The sequence below is a fragment of the Drosophila ficusphila genome, unplaced genomic scaffold (genome assembly GCF_018152265.1).
Source record: "Drosophila ficusphila isolate 14025-0441.05 unplaced genomic scaffold, ASM1815226v1 contig_414, whole genome shotgun sequence".
In the NCBI taxonomy this organism is placed as follows: domain Eukaryota; kingdom Metazoa; phylum Arthropoda; class Insecta; order Diptera; family Drosophilidae; genus Drosophila; species Drosophila ficusphila.
The window spans coordinates 5530242-5548963 of NW_025064328.1; the positions used below are offsets into that span (position 1 = coordinate 5530242).

Here is an 18722-nt window from a genome sequence, read left to right on the forward strand (position 1 = left end):
TTTGCCCGATGTTGTGGCTGAAAACGAGTTTAGCTTGTTGAGCTTGTGAGTATGTGTTCGTATATTGGAGTGCGGCTACTTGTTTTCTTCATCTTCTTCATCAGCGACGTCTTCTTCTTATTTTCTTGCTCCAGCTTGGACTCTGCGATAATATTTTACACTCATACAGAGACAAAACAGAAGAGCTTGATAAGCGCTTTATGCTCCATCTCTCTCTTTGAAGAGAGGTGGGGGAGAAAGAGTGGGGCTGTGACGTACCCGTCTCATTGTTATTGTTGTTGCCCACTCAACCGTGGTGAAGTGTTATAGGAAATCAAATTAAGGCGATTAAAGAGCGAATGCACACGCTTTCGAAAGAAAAAGAGAAGGAGGATCGCTTTTGGCAGAAGATACGTATTTTGGTGACTACATTCATACCCTAAAAGCAATCGGTTTCCAACCAATTTATTGGTTAAGATCATTATATAATGTTAGTTATAGGGACAAAGGATAGTATTCAAATCTGATTATAGCTAATTTTTTAATTATATTAACTTTACGTTCTTACTAGATTTTTTGGAAATATCAGGCGAATTTGTACTATACCCGTTGCCACCCTTCCAATAATGATAAGGCTAGGACAAAGACATTACGCTTTTGAGCAGAACTTTGCCATTTGCTGATAAGTTTGAAAGCTATTTGAGCCAAGTCAGTAAACACTTTCATTTATTTATTTACTTAGAAGGGGTTTCCAGAGCAAAATATTGATATAAACAAACACAGTGCCAAACTGTTGATATATTGCGAGGAATTGCGAAAACAATTACCCGAATGTGTTCTGACGCTGGTGTTTTTCGCTAATCTGCGGTATATACTTTTTATAAAATTGATTTCAGTTTAGGGCTTATCAACCAGCAGGGCGTGAATTCCTGTGTCAAGAGTAAAAGGCCAAGGTACGGCTACTGATAAATAGATAAGATTTTAGAATACGTGTGAAATCTTGCGCACCCAAATAAAAAAGCATCTCTGCAGGAGTTCCGATTCGTTAATCTTCCTCTCAATGAGTAATTTGGGTAATTTGGCACACAAAACCGAATTCCCGGCATATTATACACTCTTCACATATTAGCACGGAAATTCCCAATTTGTTTGACGTCAGAAGAAGAAATTTTGTAAAATTTCTCAAAAGGAAAAATCATGTTTAGCTCTTGCCGCGATATTTTCCGATTGCCAAGGTTCCTGTGTCTACACATATGTATGTAGGTATAGTCAAAATAAACAGAATTGATTTTTGGCACAGCACAACAAAATCGAATAACACTTATTCATACCATCCCATATATATATTTATGGATTTTTTTTATGGTTCCGAATAATTTATGGCAACAATCATAAGCTGAAATCGGGCAAAACCAAATTGAAGATTAAGTTAACAAAAGGGATTGACGTTCAAATCGAATCTGTGGGCCCTTATTAAATAGTTAGATGTCGATTTTTAATGAAGAGGCAACATTTTTTATTTCTAAAGGATATTATTATACTATTGGGCGTGATAACCGTAAATATAAAATAGGTTCAAAGTAAAAATATCGAAATTTTTCCCCATTTCTGTAAATTTGGTGAGCTCGAATGAGAATTTTATAAATAGCGGCATTCGTGGCCAAAAAGTGTTAAATAATTGCCAGGCCAACAATTTTTTGTTTACACACAAAGCGAAACAACGGAAGATCGAGAAAAGCAGACAAAAATCGTTCGATAATTGTTGTTTATTTTTATTTTCCACTGTCTTTGACTTTTGGCTTAGCTTTCTGGCTGATAGAATTTGATTTTCTCAATTTTCTATTTTGTTTTGGTGCCGCCGCCTCGCTAGAAATGTATTTTTAAATGCTCCAACTACGTAAGACGACATTCAAGTGTTTTATTTTAGACAGTAGACGGTATAGAGCAAAGTAGTCGGCTGGCTATATATACACACATCTGCGTTTATATATCTGCTTAAATATTTTTAGTAGCTTCTATTGGCCTTTTGCGTTAGCACATTTTTGTTAAAAATTATCTATTTGTGTTTGCGTTATGACAGCCAAATGGAAATCTCAAATCAATTCGATTATGCAATGTTGCGCAGCCCATTACGATCATAATTAAATTTCGCCCCCATCTCATAATTCTTGAGACATTCTTGGTATTTTTGAATTTTATGGCGCCAAAAAGTAAAAGATATTGGTAGTGTTTTGCCCTATTGTCACGTTATATTTAGTATTTTAGTGGGTGCTAAATTAAAACTGAACTGTTTAAAAATATTTTTGCTCTGTCAAAGGCCGCCAAAACAAACGATTAGAGAAAAGAATCTCCAAATCGTGCATTCGAGGGCAAACAAAAATATTTCCAAGCGCCAAGCCATAAGAATAATTTTTCTCAAATCGTGTGCGTTGTTCTTTATTTTATTTTATTTCTTTTTCTTTCTGCTTGTCTTGGCGTTTTGGCATTTGAAGGACGGAAATACGTTGGCGGCGTTGTGAATTTTTGCATATTAGCAAAAAGCGAGAAAAAGAAAAATGCCCGTAAATACAAAAATTTGATAAATTCAAAGCGCTTACGTAGGCAACACAGCGGGCTATTTGGATTGATTCGATTCGATTTGAAATGAGCCCCATGAAATGTATGCACAAGCATGCGCAATGGGCGTGAAAAAAATGGTAACTGATTTCCAGACCGAGACCCAAAGTATCTGTATCTGTAGCTCTGTGCTGCGGAGTATCTGTTGCTGTGTTTGTTGTCAAGGTCATGACTGCTCTTTAGGGGTTGCCCAGCCGATAAACATGTGTCGTCATCCCCAGGCAGGGCATTCCTCAAAAACTCACGCAAACACAGCCGCACACAAGCACATAGCATTAAAGGCGGAACGTATTATAACTGTTGCATGTTTAATTGTTCGCAAAACACTTGAGAGCAGGCCTAAAGACCGAGAGATATACAGTGGAACTTCGATATGGCATCTTCTACTACTGTATTCAAAATATGAGGACAAGATTTCCAACAACTTTAGTAAGGTTTTATGTTATTTACAAGCTAAATTTTTAGCACTACTAGTTCAAAGATCCAAACCTAAAGATTTTAGATTTCAAACTATACAATGTGTAAAAATAGTTTTACTAGAATATTCCACTGTGGCGAGAGGGATAGCGATTCCATCTGAACGCCCCGTGGTGCAGCCTTAAGTGGATTTCCACCTTAAGTTGCTTTTGTGTTGGTCTGTTGTCGGCTGCACGTTGCACATTGCTTTTGTACTTTTTGCTGTTGTTGTTGCCGCTGGCGTGTCAATGACGTTGCAAGCCTTTGTTTGTCTTTTACCTAGCCAGGTATCCTGGCGCCGGCTTAATTTACGGAAAGGTAAAAGGTAAAGCGCAGGTAAAACGCCTCAAAGTAGTTCAAGTCCAATCAGCGTGCCCTCTCGCTCCCACATCCACACTCTAACACACCTATACTCATACTAAGGCACAGATTAACCACTCACCCGCACACTTTGTTGTTGTTGTAAAACTAACACTAATCTGATACTGCGGCCCGGCCGCGGGGTTGCCCAGACTTTAGTGTTGTTTTTTATTTCCCCTGTTGCTTCTTCTATTGTATTTTCGAGAGGGGATCTCTTTTTCGACTTTTGTTTATTTTGAATTTTCACAGTTTTTCTTGGAATTCCTTGCACTCGCTTTTACTCACTCGCACGCACTTATTCACTCGCTCTCTTTTTATGGGAGAGACTTTGAAATTTGCACTTTGATTTCACACGTGTGTGTGTTTCGTATATTTTTGCTTTTGCACCGCAGCTAATTAGCATATTATGACATTCATTTCGCTGTAACCTTTTCCTCTTCGCTTCTCTTTTGCACTCTTTTCCGCGCTATGATCTAATTTGATTAATACAAAACTTGTTGTGGCGGCTGCACTCGCACTTCCACCCACACACACTTTTATATGCTTAGCACACACTCGCGTATGTTCCGTTCTTTTGTGGTTTCTTTTTGCCTTTTGTTTATGTTGCGCGTTGTTTATTCCGACCTATTCGAATTCATCGTCGAAACAGCCACGAGCAACCGAAACAACCTCACCGAAAGACGAAAGATCGAAGAATGGCGGGCCGAGTGTTTTTTTTCGACGCCGGCAGTGACGCAGGCAGCGCAGTCGGCAGAGACGCTTAACCCTTGGGCGGCCAGTAGAGCGCTTTGAGGCTCGCAATGCAGGTGCCCATGGGTCAATTAAAGGTCTATTATTACCTTCAAATAGTTTGAAAGGGATCTTACAAGAATTAAAATGTATATTAAACTCATTTTCTATGGTTAATGCGTTCCTTAGTTTTCTGGAGATATGTAAATATGTAGGTTTGAATGGTTCCATAATCAAAGTACGAAAGACAAATAGATTTACAATTTGTAAGCTAGGTTCCATCTTCCATGAGCTTGAACTAAATTAAACTTTTAGTTCTATACATGCACACATAAGGGTTAATAGTTCGATCAACTGTTTCTCTCCATCAAACGCCATCGTGGGGGCAAACAGTTGTGCTTATTTTCGCACTGCACCCAAAATACAAATTTATTCTGGCAATTAGATATTCATGTTTGCAGGTTAGCATTTTGTGTGTTCGTTCATGGTATTTGCAGCATTATTCCACGGTTGGTTAATTTTACAAAACCTCAAAACGACAAAACCGCTCCTGTTCGAATGATTAACAATAACCGGCAAGAACAAGAACAACAAGCGGAGAAGCAGAACACAGCAATAACAAAAACAGAAACAACAACTGAAGCAAGTGAACTGGCGTCGCCAAGTCGTCGGCTGTTGCGCGTCACTGTGGTAGTGTGTGTGTGTAAGCGCTGTTGCGTCTGTGAATGTTCTTACGGCCAACCATCTCTTTCTCTCTAAAGTGATTTTCGTGCCACAGCAGACATATGGCGCTCACTGTTGCGCTCTCTTTCCACGAAATGAGCAAAATCACTTTCCTCCTCCCTCTTTCATACTCTTCAGCTGCTTCTTCTTTTAATACCCTATTCTCATAAAGGAGGCTCGGTCAATATAAATGTTTTTCTATGCAATGCATAACCCAAAAAAAAAAAACTCAAGAATAATCATTAAATTCTATTCAAAATACTTGCGAAATCATATAGTATTATACCGCACAAGTCTTTGGTAGTGGGTATCTCGGGTCGAGTAGGCCGATTAAAGTAATCTTTCTGGTTTCTGCTGTATTTCGCTGCGTATTTCTGTGCCGCGAGGGAAGCCCGTCCGCAAAATGTGCTATTGTTATTGTTGTACTTGCTTTTGTTGAATAAAAAATAAAAATAATAAAAAGAAGAACGCGTAAAGTGAGCGCCTTGGCGTTCTTGGCTTATTAGATCAATTGGTTTTGCACTTTTTGCTGTTGTTGTGTTTATTTATACATTTTTATTCTATTTCCCCCACTGTGCGCCATTTTCAGTGTACAGTTTTTGTTTGCTAATTTATAGTTAAAGTTTGTTTTTGGTTGAGAAATTGCCAAACTTGCGGGTCCTAATTGATTTAAGCTTTTTAGGTGTCGCTATAAATTGATGGAAATTTTTGTAGTCGAGTTGGATTTCATAGATGGAAAAGATTTGTATAACACAGTTTTTGAAAATAAATTTAATTTAAATTACTAAATAAACAAAAAACTAATCAAAACAATGTTTTCGTTTATACAAAATAACTTGTTTGCCAATCAAACTAAATATAATATAGCATGATTGGGATAATAGTTTGTGGCAGCCGGAAAAGCGTTCTATAAATCACTTTCCTCATTTTTACAGCCATTAAAAATCGATCTCCGATAACGTCAGCGAATTACCCAAAGAGCTTGACAACAACAACATTATCAGAAATAGTAAAAATCCCCCGAGGTCTAAAACTTTCTGTGCCAAATCGAACGGAAGCGATTCGATAAGAACTATCACACACACGCGCTCTTAATATACATATGTATATGTGTGTATGGAATACACTTCCATATTCCATAGGAATAGTTTGGTGTGTGTTCAGATGTACATTTATTTGGACAGTTGACGTACGATAACGTTCAACACTTGGTCGCCGATGATATCACGAAGAAAGGTAAACAATCTAATCAATAAACACAATCAAGCGAGGACGAGTGGTACGCACTCATCTATTAGAGCGACACGTATGTATACGTCTACAATCGCGTCTATACACACGGAGAAATTATCACCTGGAACTGGTCATCAAATGACTCGGATAGGTGACATCAGATTTTTGAAATGGTACTTTTAATCATCCGACTAAAGATACATTTATGAGACAGCTATGCGATAAAGAAGTCTGATTTCATCAGTGTGATAAGATTGGTAATATTCTAAAGGCAAATCTTTCACTTTAAGATACATCATTTTAAAATTATTAGGAATTCCTTGAATATAAATTTCAATTTAAATGCCTAAGAAAACTATAACATAGAAAAACTTAAATTTATTATTAGAGATGTTCAAATATCTATATTTTTTCGGTGCATGCACGGATTCCCGTATCTGTGTAATACCAGTTGTTGGTACTTGTGGTCGTACTCGTACGATTAATCGAACAGGCGACGCTGCCACATGCACGCGACGATTGATTACAGCAATAAAACGTCTATCGCATCGATTGAATTAAAAATATAAACCCACACTCACACACACACACACACACACACACACACACACACACGCAGACCGAATGATCGGCAATTGGGCTGCACGGCAACAATTAACCGGGCATCTGTATCTGAGTATCTGTGCGAGCTGCTAGTATCTGAGTATCGGTGCGAGTGGCGAGTATCTGCGAGTCTGGCAAACATAAATAGGCACAAGTGGCTGGCCCCAAAACTGCAGCAAAGGCAAACAATAACGGCCGCAGTACGTCGCCCCCGATCCGATGGGTTCTTACTCATTCACGCATTGGGTAATCGATACACTCACAGACACACATGAAGAATCGCTGCTCAGCCGCCAAATGAAACCATTAAGCGCTACATAAAACAGTCGTCGTCGTCGTCGTCGGGGGAAGTCGGGGGATACGGGGGCAGAGGGGGTTACAGAGGGGGGATTGGGGCGACGCTGGAAACATTGCAACCAGAAGCTACGATCGCCAGTGCCGCCAAAGTGGCGACAATGTCGTACAGAGAAAAACAAGTAGGGGATCTTCCGAAAAAAAATGATAGTAAATGTTGGTTTTTTAGTCTGTATTATAATTTAACAATTTAAAGATGAAGTATTCTTACCACTAATTTAAGTTTGTTTTCTAAAACTACTTATGACAACGCTTTATCCGAAACACAATATAAAATTAATCTTTGAATTCAATTTGCAATCGGTTTAAATTATAAAAAAATTATTTTCAAGACCTTCAATAGCTATAGAATAAATTTCAATGGTAATTTTTTTTTCAGTGCCCCATTGGCTCCAAACTCCGGCGCAGACAGACAACGCAAACAATCAGGCGAAGCAGGCAGCAGAGCAGCAGCAACAACACGGCGGCGTGATCATGTCTGGGCCGTTCAGCCCGTTCAGCCCGTTCGACCGTTCAGCAAATGTTGGCGACGTCGTCGTCGCCGTTCGGCGGCTCCAACTTTGTTATTATTACCGCTCGTGCACATGCCCCCAACTGCCCACGATTCGATGTTGCCGCTGTCCGCGGAGCAAACAGGTTTGACCATTCACTTGAACTGCTTTTGGGAGTCGCCTTCGCAAGAGGCGGAGTAGCTGCTTCACAGCGGATTCGGATGGGGGAGGGGAAGGGTGGTAGAGGGGGATTTCGGGGGAAATAACAGGGGAAGGCGTCTTCGTCATCGACATTAAACGTAATCAATAGAGCGAACTTCTTTAATTGAGCATCGTCAACGTGCGAGAGACAAAAGCGAAGCGACAATCAAAACTAATTGAATGCACAGCGCAAAAAAGCAGCATAAAATAAAAGAACGAGGATTGATGGCCTTTCTTGTGGAAATATAAGCACACTGTAAAGAAAACTTGTAGATTATAAATCAACACTTATAGATACATAAATACAAATACAGAATTGATAATTAAAAATTAAAGATTAGTTAAAGATAAACCATATTGTTTTGAAAGTTTTAAACAAATTTCCCATTAAAGTTCTTATCTATTAGAAACTCCACAATAGTTCACTGTGCAGCATCATGAAGTATCTATATCCTAAACCGATTTAACGTTGCACTCATGGATATGTAATTACCAACATAACAACCAGCCTAATTACGCATTGCATAGTTATGGGCGTTATCGATTTTGGAAGCCGCTTAGCAAATGGCAAGTTGATGGATATACTGCAACAGCCAACCAGACAATTTCGTCTATGTAGAACGAGATTCGTGCGGTTGTCATGGGAAACTCCAAATGGGGAGTTGCGATGACGGATTGGGAGTGCCCGACATTACGGATAATGCTTCCGTTGATCGATGGCATTGCCATTTGCCAAGGTGTGTCTAATACCATTTAAAGAACTCCCATGCATAAGTTCTCTTTATAAAAAATTAATTTAACTATGCGGTTAATTGTGTGTTAATTTACATGTTTTTTAATTGCTAAGTTCTTTTCAATTCAGTTTCGAGCGAAGTTTAAGTGAAATGAAATCATTCTCATAACATAATACGTTCTGTTTAGTTTACTTTTAATAAAGTATTGCATTACAAACAAACGATTCCCTGAAATAAAACCCAATATAAAAGTATATAAAAACAGATTAACAAACCATCAAAAAAATCAAAAACAAATTGAACAATCCACTTGCTTAAGGGGGGGAAATACAATTAGAAGGCCTGAAATGAGGGCTATCTTTGGGAGTGGATTGCAAGTAGAGTATTAAATGAATCTTAGTGATTCTTTTTGCATGTTATTGGGTAATTATTGAGCAATAAAAATCAGTCAAGTTTTTTGAAAAATATTGTAATTAAGCCCATTTATGATCAATAATGTGGAGTCGTGTTTTTAGGGAAGGACTTTGCGCCGTGCAGTCTCCAGGTCCAGGATCACGACTTAAACAAAAAAAAGCAACTGGGCTTTAAACTTAAAGGTACAGCGCACACCATGAATTAAACCATATTTAAAAAAAAATTATTTTTCCATTAAAAAATTTTAGGTTAAAAAAAAAATTTCAAAAATAACGATTTTCTTTTGACTTTGATTGTAAAAAAAACATGTTATAACAAACAAATTTGAAAAACCGTTATATTCATGGTGTGGAGAATTTAATTTCAAACATAATGCAAAAAACCGCATTCGATTAAAATAAAATCTCTGACCTGTACATTGCACGGCGACTTTGAAAACACGACTTTTCAGGAGAAGCGTTTAAAGTTAACTTTTGTGCATGTCCGCCATATGACACACCTTCACTAAATTGCGTATAACTCTGAAAATAAGTACCGGACGGCTTTATGCTTTTAAAGGCTTACTCCCAGATATATTTGGAGTACATTAAGCCAAAAAAAATTTTTTCGAAAAAAAAAATTTTCTAATTGTATTTCCCCCTTAAAGTGAAGTAGAACGTGTCACCGATAGTACAAATCAGGAGATAACACCATAGTTCTCTGAGAACTCATAGGCGATTTCGAAGAACATCATCCTCATCCGCGCAGTTCGATCCGCACTATCAGAAGGTGGCCTTTCCATTGAAAGGCTATCGCCTCGGTTCCAGAGTTTCTTAGTCAGACTGCCTGGTGGTGATGGCTGTGGTGGTGGAGAAGCAGCAGCTCCACTTCGTTTCCATTCGATTCAAAGGCGGGTGAATGCGTCAGCACTGAATAAATAAACGTATCGCCCAGACCTTAGTCAACGGCCAACTACAAGTTTTCCACATTAAATGTTAGTGGGCACAAATATAGGAGAACTGACCGCGTGGAGCTTTCGGGTGTTTAACTTGGCCATTATAGGATTGTCGATTGCTCATTTGCTGACACGCAACGCTGACTTTTGGCCGATGGCAGTCAACAGAAACTGAAACCGGGTGTGAGTAACCAGCAACCAGCAATCCAGCCCAACAACAACCAAACGTCGACGAGGTGGAATAATCATCAAATCCAGCGAAAACAGCCGCCCGGTGCGGATTTCAGTTATTTTAGTTTATTTGCACAACCTCAACTATCCAATAACAACAATCAGCAAAAGCAAAAGCCCCCCCGGGTCTGCAAGCCATGAATCAAGTGAAAATTTACATATACTCAGAGCCCCCATCTGCCGGGTATTAAATCCGTTTGCAGTTTGGCAATATAAACTCAATAAAAGTGTGATTTCAGTTTGCAATAAGTTTAAAGAGCGATTAAACAAATTCCATTTCAAAAGAGCAATTGAATATATTTACTAGAATTTAATGTTTCAAGCTATAAATTTGTGTATTTTACGGCTGGGGCTTTTAAATTCTAGTTATCCAAAGATTTTTAGAGCTTTTGAAAAGATTTAAATGAAGGATAATAGGATTATCGTATACTGATGTCCTATTTTTTGTGTATTTATCTCTTTATCTGGGTTTGCTATTATATATTTTTTTTATTTCCCAGGGTACTTGAGATTCGTTAGTAGACAGCTTCCCTGTTTTGTGTACACAAGTTGAGAGTCGATGCCGCTGGCGGCTGCTTGTTGCTCCGGCTGATTGGGAATCGCCAGTTTGGCGACTGGGCTCCCACAGATACATCTACAGCAAACAGCTACAGCTACAGCTGCAGATACTCACTCATAGCAGATACAGATACAGATACTTTTGTACACATTCTTCGGCACGACGCTCGACGACGTACTTGTGGCGTCTATGAAATCGCTTTATATTAAGCACCGAGAGCAGTAAATAAAACGCAAAACTCGGCAATCGCAGACGAGCGACGCCAACGAAAAAATGCCGTGGAATGTTGAGATCTACGACTCGACAAGACTCGCGACTCGAGAATCGAGACTCTCTGATTGTCGCCCATACGCATGTGTATATATCTTAAGATCTGCATCTGAATCTGCATCTGAATCGGATTTTTCTTGGCTGTAACTGAACTGAAAGCATGGGCTTTTGGGCTCGTTTGCTATTCCTTTTGTTGGCCACATCATGGCCGCATATTTGCATACGCCAGCAGCTGTTTATAGTCTCACATGTCAGCTAATTGAATCGGTTTAGCTCTTCGTGCGGCGCTGCTTTTCTGCTTTTCTAGTTTTCCGCTGGCCCAGACATCAGCGAGACAGCTTAATCACTTGCGTCAATGGATTTGCTCGCTGCTTACCTGGCCGAAACGAAACGAAACGCAAAACCGTAGGAGCTGAAAACCAAAACTAGCTGAAACAGACGAAATGGCATCATTACGGCCGGCCAGCAGAATTTCCCGGGTAAAACCCATAAAATCATCAATAGACCCTGCCAGCGAAGGGATATAATCGGGGCTTACTTCGCCACTTGACTTGACGCACTTAAGCCGGCGCTTGGCCAACAGCAAAAGGGTCTAAATCCCCGAACAGGTCAGACTTTTTGGCTGGAAGCAATTAAAGATGGCACGGCAGCGTATTTAAATTACAGCCATCTAGAGATTTCTATACCGAGCAGGTAGTATTGAATGTCCTAGGTCACTTCTGGTGAAAATCCTGGCCGGATTTTGTATTTCACACAAATGTATCTTTGATCTTGTTAACGGGATACCATAGTTAAGATGCCGTTAAAAGATACTTTAAGATTTAGGGGGTTTCTTTTAAAAAACTTACCTAAAGGCTTAAATTATTCATGCAGATGAATATTTAAATATTCTGTTACCACCTTTTTAACATTTTATTATAAAACATAAATCCTAAATATTTTTGTATCTTTTTTGGCAATGGGTAAACCAATTTTTTAGCCATTTCAGTTACCTTATCGCAATGATATCATTTTTATTGGTATCGACGTCACGTTTGAGCTTATCGGAACGAAAGTGAAATGCGGCTGACTTCGGCAAAGTATCTATAATCGCATAATCTTCTGCGATACGCTTGCACATACACCAACCAGCACACAAAGAGATACGCAGATACTTTAGTGTTGCTTATTTGCGTAGATGTATCTGCTGGATTCACTTATATACAGCAAAAGTATCTCTGTGTGAACGCTGCCGTGAATCACGCCATTTGGCCTTATCAACCGAAGCTCCAATCGGTTCTATTTCATTACTCGATGCCTATGTACTGAGCACGCACTTTATCAATATCGCTAAGCACTCGCTTGTGTATCTGTGAGATTGCTTTGTGCTTGGCACCCATAACAACTGTATTAAACGCCATTCGACATGAGTGGAAGCCCATCTGCTTTCCCCACACCCATTTGCCCATAGATAAACACTACTGTTTCACGTTTTGTTTCCCGGGAACCCTTATTGATAGAACCCTGAAGGTCATTGCTATATTTCCTGGAGTATTTCACTAACGTAGATGTTATAGATTCGACTGAAAGCTATAGTACGCCTTTGGTTTATAGAGTGCGATAGCTGGTAACAGATTGCCAGTTTTTCTTTGAGTCATGGTAAATAAATTGATTGACTTATCACGCCGAATGCTATATAGGCAATGAGCAATATACTTTTCAGTTGGGGAATTAAAAACCCTAAGTGGGGAATCAATATTATGACTTGGTTAATCCCTCATTCTGATTATTATATTTATAAGGCTTCTTAGTTTTTATATGTATTTGTTTATTTTTTAATTTTAAAATGCCAACTCACCTTTAAGTTTTTCACGCCCAGTTTCCAAAGCACTCTTGCGTGAATTCACAGTAGATTCTGAAAAATAGAAAACACAAAACATTAGAATATATATTCGTAAAAGTGGACTATATACAGTACATTATACAGTTTTCAAGTGCATTTTCAATGTTATGTCTTAGACAAAGCTCGCCCACAAAAACGCCGCTGGCATTTCACTCGGTGACGTCAAAAGCGAAGGCCAGGAAAATACCAAAGAGTACGGGAAAATCGAACCGAGGAAAGCGCACATCTGACACACAAATACACATTTATACACTTCATAGTCAATAAAGTATTCAAATGGCGTGGGGGAAAAACCGAGAAGAAGCAGAGCCAACTGTTGCCAATTTCCATGGGGGCGTGGAAAGCGTGGAAAAGGCGAAATGGCGGCAGACGGAGGCCATCAAACCAGCCTGAAAATTCATTTCCACCCAAAAAATGTTTACAAACCAATACTCACTCATTCGCTCTTTGCTAAATTTAAAAGTAGACACACGCTTTGTGGGAGAATCTCTTTCTTCTACGCGTACCAATATAATTTGAAATATTTTGCTACATTTTCGCGCAATGTGAACGTGAAAAACGCATTGACGAGTGGCCAAAAATACACAGGGGATGTTCTTGCCAAATTGTGGCGAAATTCCCAATGAAGGCACTAAAAATACACATAATGCTGTACAACCAAACAAGCGATTTCGAAGAAAAAATCATTCGGATTCGCTTTTCTCAGCAGCTGTTTAGACATCGAATGACGCACATTTTTTTTAAATTGATAAGCAAGCTTCATAATATAATAATGGGAAACTAGGTGATGAATAAACTAATTTATTTAATTACTACATGCCAAATAATAGTGCTACAAATAATGTTCATTGTTTTGCCTTGCTGAATTTATTTGTTTGCTAATTATAATTTTATTTTCCTAAGGCTTTGAATTCCTAATTTTGTACTCCATTTCCGATCTGGTATATATTTCAAACCGAATGTGGGCTCTACACGATTAATTCTTATCATCTGTCCGGTTGTGGTCAATTTTTATAGAATATATGTTGTAAAGTACTCGAGCTAAGTCGCTTCAAGTGGCTGCACTTTGAACGCATCGGCGATAAGCCAACGATTCAGAGATCCCCTCCTTCAAATCGAGCCCCCGTAAATATGCAAGGCTTATCGTTTAGAACTTCGGGATTATGTGGCAAAAGAAAAAACGAGATACAAGAACGCGGCTGAGAGGAAAAAACCTGCATGCAAATTAAAGCAGGCACCAGGCAAACAGCAAATGCAAGCCAGTCAGCTGGCAGCTGAAACTGGCGGCCAAGAAACCTGGCCAAGTTCACAAAACGGAAAAGAAGTTGGCCCAGGTAGCCGCGAAAGCCGAGAACGCGGCCCCGATTGCGCACGCATCTCTCCATCCCCATCTCCAACTCCATCTCGAATCGCATCTCCGAGTTCCAGCGTTTTTACCACCTGCCGCACTTGTTTATGGCCGCGACTTGTTGGCGACCAACTTTGGCTTTGGCTACTCGTTTTTTTCTTTTTCTTATTTCTTGCCAAAGCGGAAACATGCGCATCAAAGCAGCAACAGCAAAAAACACGGAGAGAAAACCTCATTAAAATGTGGCAGAAATGTAACAATTTAGAGGTTTAAAATTAGTGATTTTATCTTAAGAGATTTCAAGACCGGAAGTCCTGAAAGCAAGTGCCTAAATTTCTTATCCTTTGCAGCATACTTTTAGTCAGTTTTTTAGGTGAACTTAAACATCTAGAAATTTACAAGTGCTATGCTTTTATAATACAAATCACACCTATAACCTTTTATTTAAATGATTTTAGACTAACTTATTTTTTAATATTATGTAAATTATCAACTTTTGCTCAAAAAAAGTGGGTTATTTATTATTAATCGTTTATGACGTTTTTTTCCATGTGCATGGCAGATTGAAATTGGCAATGTCGTCGTCATCTTTCAGCTCTTTTTCAGCCAGGTCTTTTATTTTTGCCCGAGAAAACTGGTTACGAGGTTGTTGCAACCAGTTTAGCAGTTTTGTATAGTGAATACGTATGTATATATATGGTGTATATATTGCTGTATGTGTGATCGGGGGAAGCCTCTCATCGTCGTTGTCGCGTTTTTGCTTTGTTGTTGTTTTTGTTGTGGTTTTTGGTCTTGCTGGCTTACTAATTGCTGGCTCGAATGTTTATAGAACAATTAACATTTGCGGCTCATTACGCATACGCTGGGGGCGCATGAGCTCAGCCAGCTGAGAAGCGAGGCGATGTGATGCGATGAGATGCGATGCGATTCCATTCGATGGTGATGCGATCATAGCCAGTGGGGCGTATGAGTAATGTCCCTTTAGGGGCTAGGAATGCCGAATACTGGCAGTGAAATGATTCAGCCATTCGCTGTTAGTTGTTTATATTTTTAGAGATGTGTGCTGGATGATTTTTGTTGCCATAAACAAACAGCCAGATTGATTCCAGATGGGAAAAGGGGGTTTCCTGTGAACGTTGGTCAACTAATTGATTCATTTACTATTCGAATCTTAAATTGCATTCTAAGGTATCTATTTTAAATGGCAATCTCCAGTTTTATATCTTGGTTAGGTGACATATATCCACAGACAGAGGAAATGCCACAAAATTGAAGTGTTAGAATCCGAAGATAAAAGTTCGCGGAAAAAATACAATTCAACGAAATTCAGTCGGGGCTCGTGTCATAAAAATTCAATTGGTAGCGACGCAATATTGCAAATCGGCCCACGCTAACGTATAAACGTACATATATATGTACATATACAAACACTTCAAATACAAACACCCCCAATAAACTTTGAGTTTCTCATTCGTCGTTTTCAATTTCAATTTCGTTCGCAACCCACTCCGTGACGTATGAGCCTGTTGATTGCGTAATGTCTACTGCTGCTGCTGCCGCTGCTGCTGCTGCTGCATTTTAATTTGATTTATTTCATCCAAGTTTTTTGGCAGTTCGTTTCACTTGCACTCCAAACGTAGCCGAAAAGAATTTTTCTGCTCGCTTTGTTCTCTGAGCACTACGATAAAGTGCAAAAATAAATAACCAAATACAAATACAAATTAATGAAAAAATAAAAATGCATTTTGAGCATTTTTGTGCCTGCCAATTTTTTTTTTCTGCAGCTGCTGGCACATTTTATTAAAGACAAAAACAGGCAAAGAATATGCTTATGGATATGCACATTGGGCCACAGACAGGCGACTTTGGGCAGCTGTTCAAGTTGGCTCTGTGGATTTGGCGGTGGAGTGTGGAGGTATATATCTGTATGTACGTATCTAGAGTGCGACCCACATGGAAATATATATTTGCCTAACTATGCCAAGAATTTCGTCCATGTGCGTGTGGGCCTTGCACAACCCATACAACCCATAAACATAAAGGGGGTAGCCCCACAATTAAATGGCTTCGACTTCCCAGACCGAGTGAGCAACTGGAGCAGAGTGCTGGAATTCCTGTGAGTCGACTTCGTGGCTTTACTTTACTATCTGCCATTTGGGTCTTATCTCTGTGGACTCGACCACCTCCCCACTGCACTTTCGTCTCCATCTGCTTGAACTTTTTAATTGTTTTATTGTCCAGTAGACAACAAAGTGGGATCAGTAGATATCAGATTTTGTTAGCCTTTAAAGTTGGATTTCAATGTTCATTTTGGGGTAAATTGTATAATAAGAGAACCAACCCTTCTGTTCTATTCGATTTTCTTTATTTGTTTGCAAAGTTTTCCCAAATTTAAATGCAAAATTCTATTATTTAAATCGCAATTTGCTGACTTCCTGGAATCTCTGATTTTTGCACGAAAAGTTCAGGAAATAAATTTGGAATTCCCATGTCGAAATGATTGATTAGCACAAATGCGCTAAATAGGGCCAAGCGGTGATATCAAAAAATAAATCTCTGCTTATATATAAAGAGGGCGTGGGGTGGTCAAGGACATGTGACTATGCAAATGATATTTGCGCAAAAAAAGTGATAAGAGCCAAAAAAGTTGGATGGGATTTCAAAATTCGAGGGGTGGCGCCTATTATTAAAATCAACAGCAGCAATAATTAATTGAAATAAGCCGAATGCAAAATACCTTGACCAATATTTTAAAAACCACAGCATACATTTTGGCGATTAGCTGGATGAATACAAATTGAAGGGGTTCATTATTAAATGAACGTTTTTTCTCCTGAATAAAAATGTACATCTCATAAGATCATTGTTTTCAAGCTGTTTAAACTTTTACCCAAACTCAATATACTTTTTTACCGCGCATTTAAACAACCCAAATCCCATCTACTAATCCGCCTATATCCACACAATCCCATACACAAATACATAGGTACATATAACAATCTAAATATATTCTCGTCTAGTTGAATGAGCGCAAAATGGAATGCCAAAATGCTGACACCGCAATTATCAAAAGTTATTCACTTTTTATGCTTAATTTCCTTTGAATTGCATGCTCTCTCTCGCTCTCTCCCGTTTAAATTCGTTCAATTTCTGCGTTCAACCTGCTGTTCAACAGAAAACAGAGAGGGAATTCCCTGGGTTGAAATTAAAATTTAAAGAGAACTGCTCGCTTCTCTCTTTTGCTCTCGCTAGCTCTTCTTTGAAATAAATATACATATATTCACTCTATTTGTTGTTTTTAGTCACTGACTGTTATTGTTGTTGCTGGCCGATTATCATTAGCTTTCGTTATTGTTTTTGTTGCTCTCGCCTTAATTGCCTGGTATTTGTTTTTGCCGCTGGTTCACAAGCGATAAGATTTCACGGGTGCCTTTCCCGTTACTCGCTTTACCTTTCCAGAAGATACAAATTGGTGGAAATGTGGAGTACAAAATGGGAAAACGACTTGAGTCCAAGAGATTTAAAATGTTTTAGGTTGCTTGCTAATTAGTAAATAATAAAAATAAAATTTTATCCTTAAAGCAAAACTTATTTAATTTTTATTCATTTCCTTGTAAAATTGACCAAGTATGAGATCAAAAAGTGCCGTTTTGGGTTACCTTTTGGCAAACCATAGGAAACTTGAAAAAACTGGAGATGAACAGGGATAAAATTTCGACCATCGGAAAATTATAAACTTTTAACGCATTTTCATCAAGGATGTGATTACAAACGTTTAGAGGTATGCCACTTTGGAATCGGATTAAAATTGACAAAGTTAGAGGTTCAGAACTGTTAAGGACTTAGAACTTTAGTCTGTATTCCTCGACCTTATCAAGGCAAAACAATCGCCATTCCAAGCTGGCCCTGCTGTGCAGAAATTTATCCCGTCCTTCGGTTTCAGCAAAAGTGCAAAAAAGCCACAACAAGTCGAGGAAAAATAAATAAAGATTTATTTCTCGATCTGCGTTAACATAAATTACAGCTCACCAGCGAAAAGCCAAAGTCTTGGGCTAAAATCACACAAGCACACGGCAGCGACTACGTCATAGCCATGGTAACAATGTTGCCGTCTGTGTGTATGTCGTCCCATTTCGCTGCTATGTATATGTATGTGTATCTGCTGCCCGGCGAAAGATACAAAGATACAGGGGTCCCAGCGAAAAATAAAAGTATCTGTTGCTGCTAAGTTCGAACTTCGGAGCATCCTGGCAACGGCAACAGCTGCCAACTTTCGTGTTCAACAAGAAAAAGGCGCAAAAACGAAATCTGTCTGCTTTGGTGTGCGTGTGCGAATGGGAGTGAGTGTGTGTGAGTGTGGTGTGCGACAATCCTCAATCAACTACCTCCACACCTTCTGCAATGTCTGCTGCTTCTCGTACAGTGAGGCACTCGTAAGCCAATCAATTTTCGCCACTTTGTGTAATTACTTTTTCTTGATATTTTTTTGAAGAGAATACATTTTTGCAACAAAATTGAAATTTGTATCCTTAAGTTGGGGAAGTAATTAAATCTTTCTTACAATTCTCATAAAACAAAATGTTAAAAAAATTACTTAAAATTCCA

General features: G+C 38.9%; 1 protein-coding gene across 1 annotated transcript in view; it reads right to left on the reverse strand.

The window, feature by feature from the left end:
- The window catches only part of LOC108086440, a 43613-nt gene that overhangs the window by 14253 nt on the left and 10638 nt on the right, over window positions 1-18722 (reverse strand). The window contains 1 exon segment of the mRNA XM_017183351.2: window positions 12725-12781. Within this exon segment, the coding sequence (XP_017038840.2) occupies window positions 12725-12781 (57 nt within the window).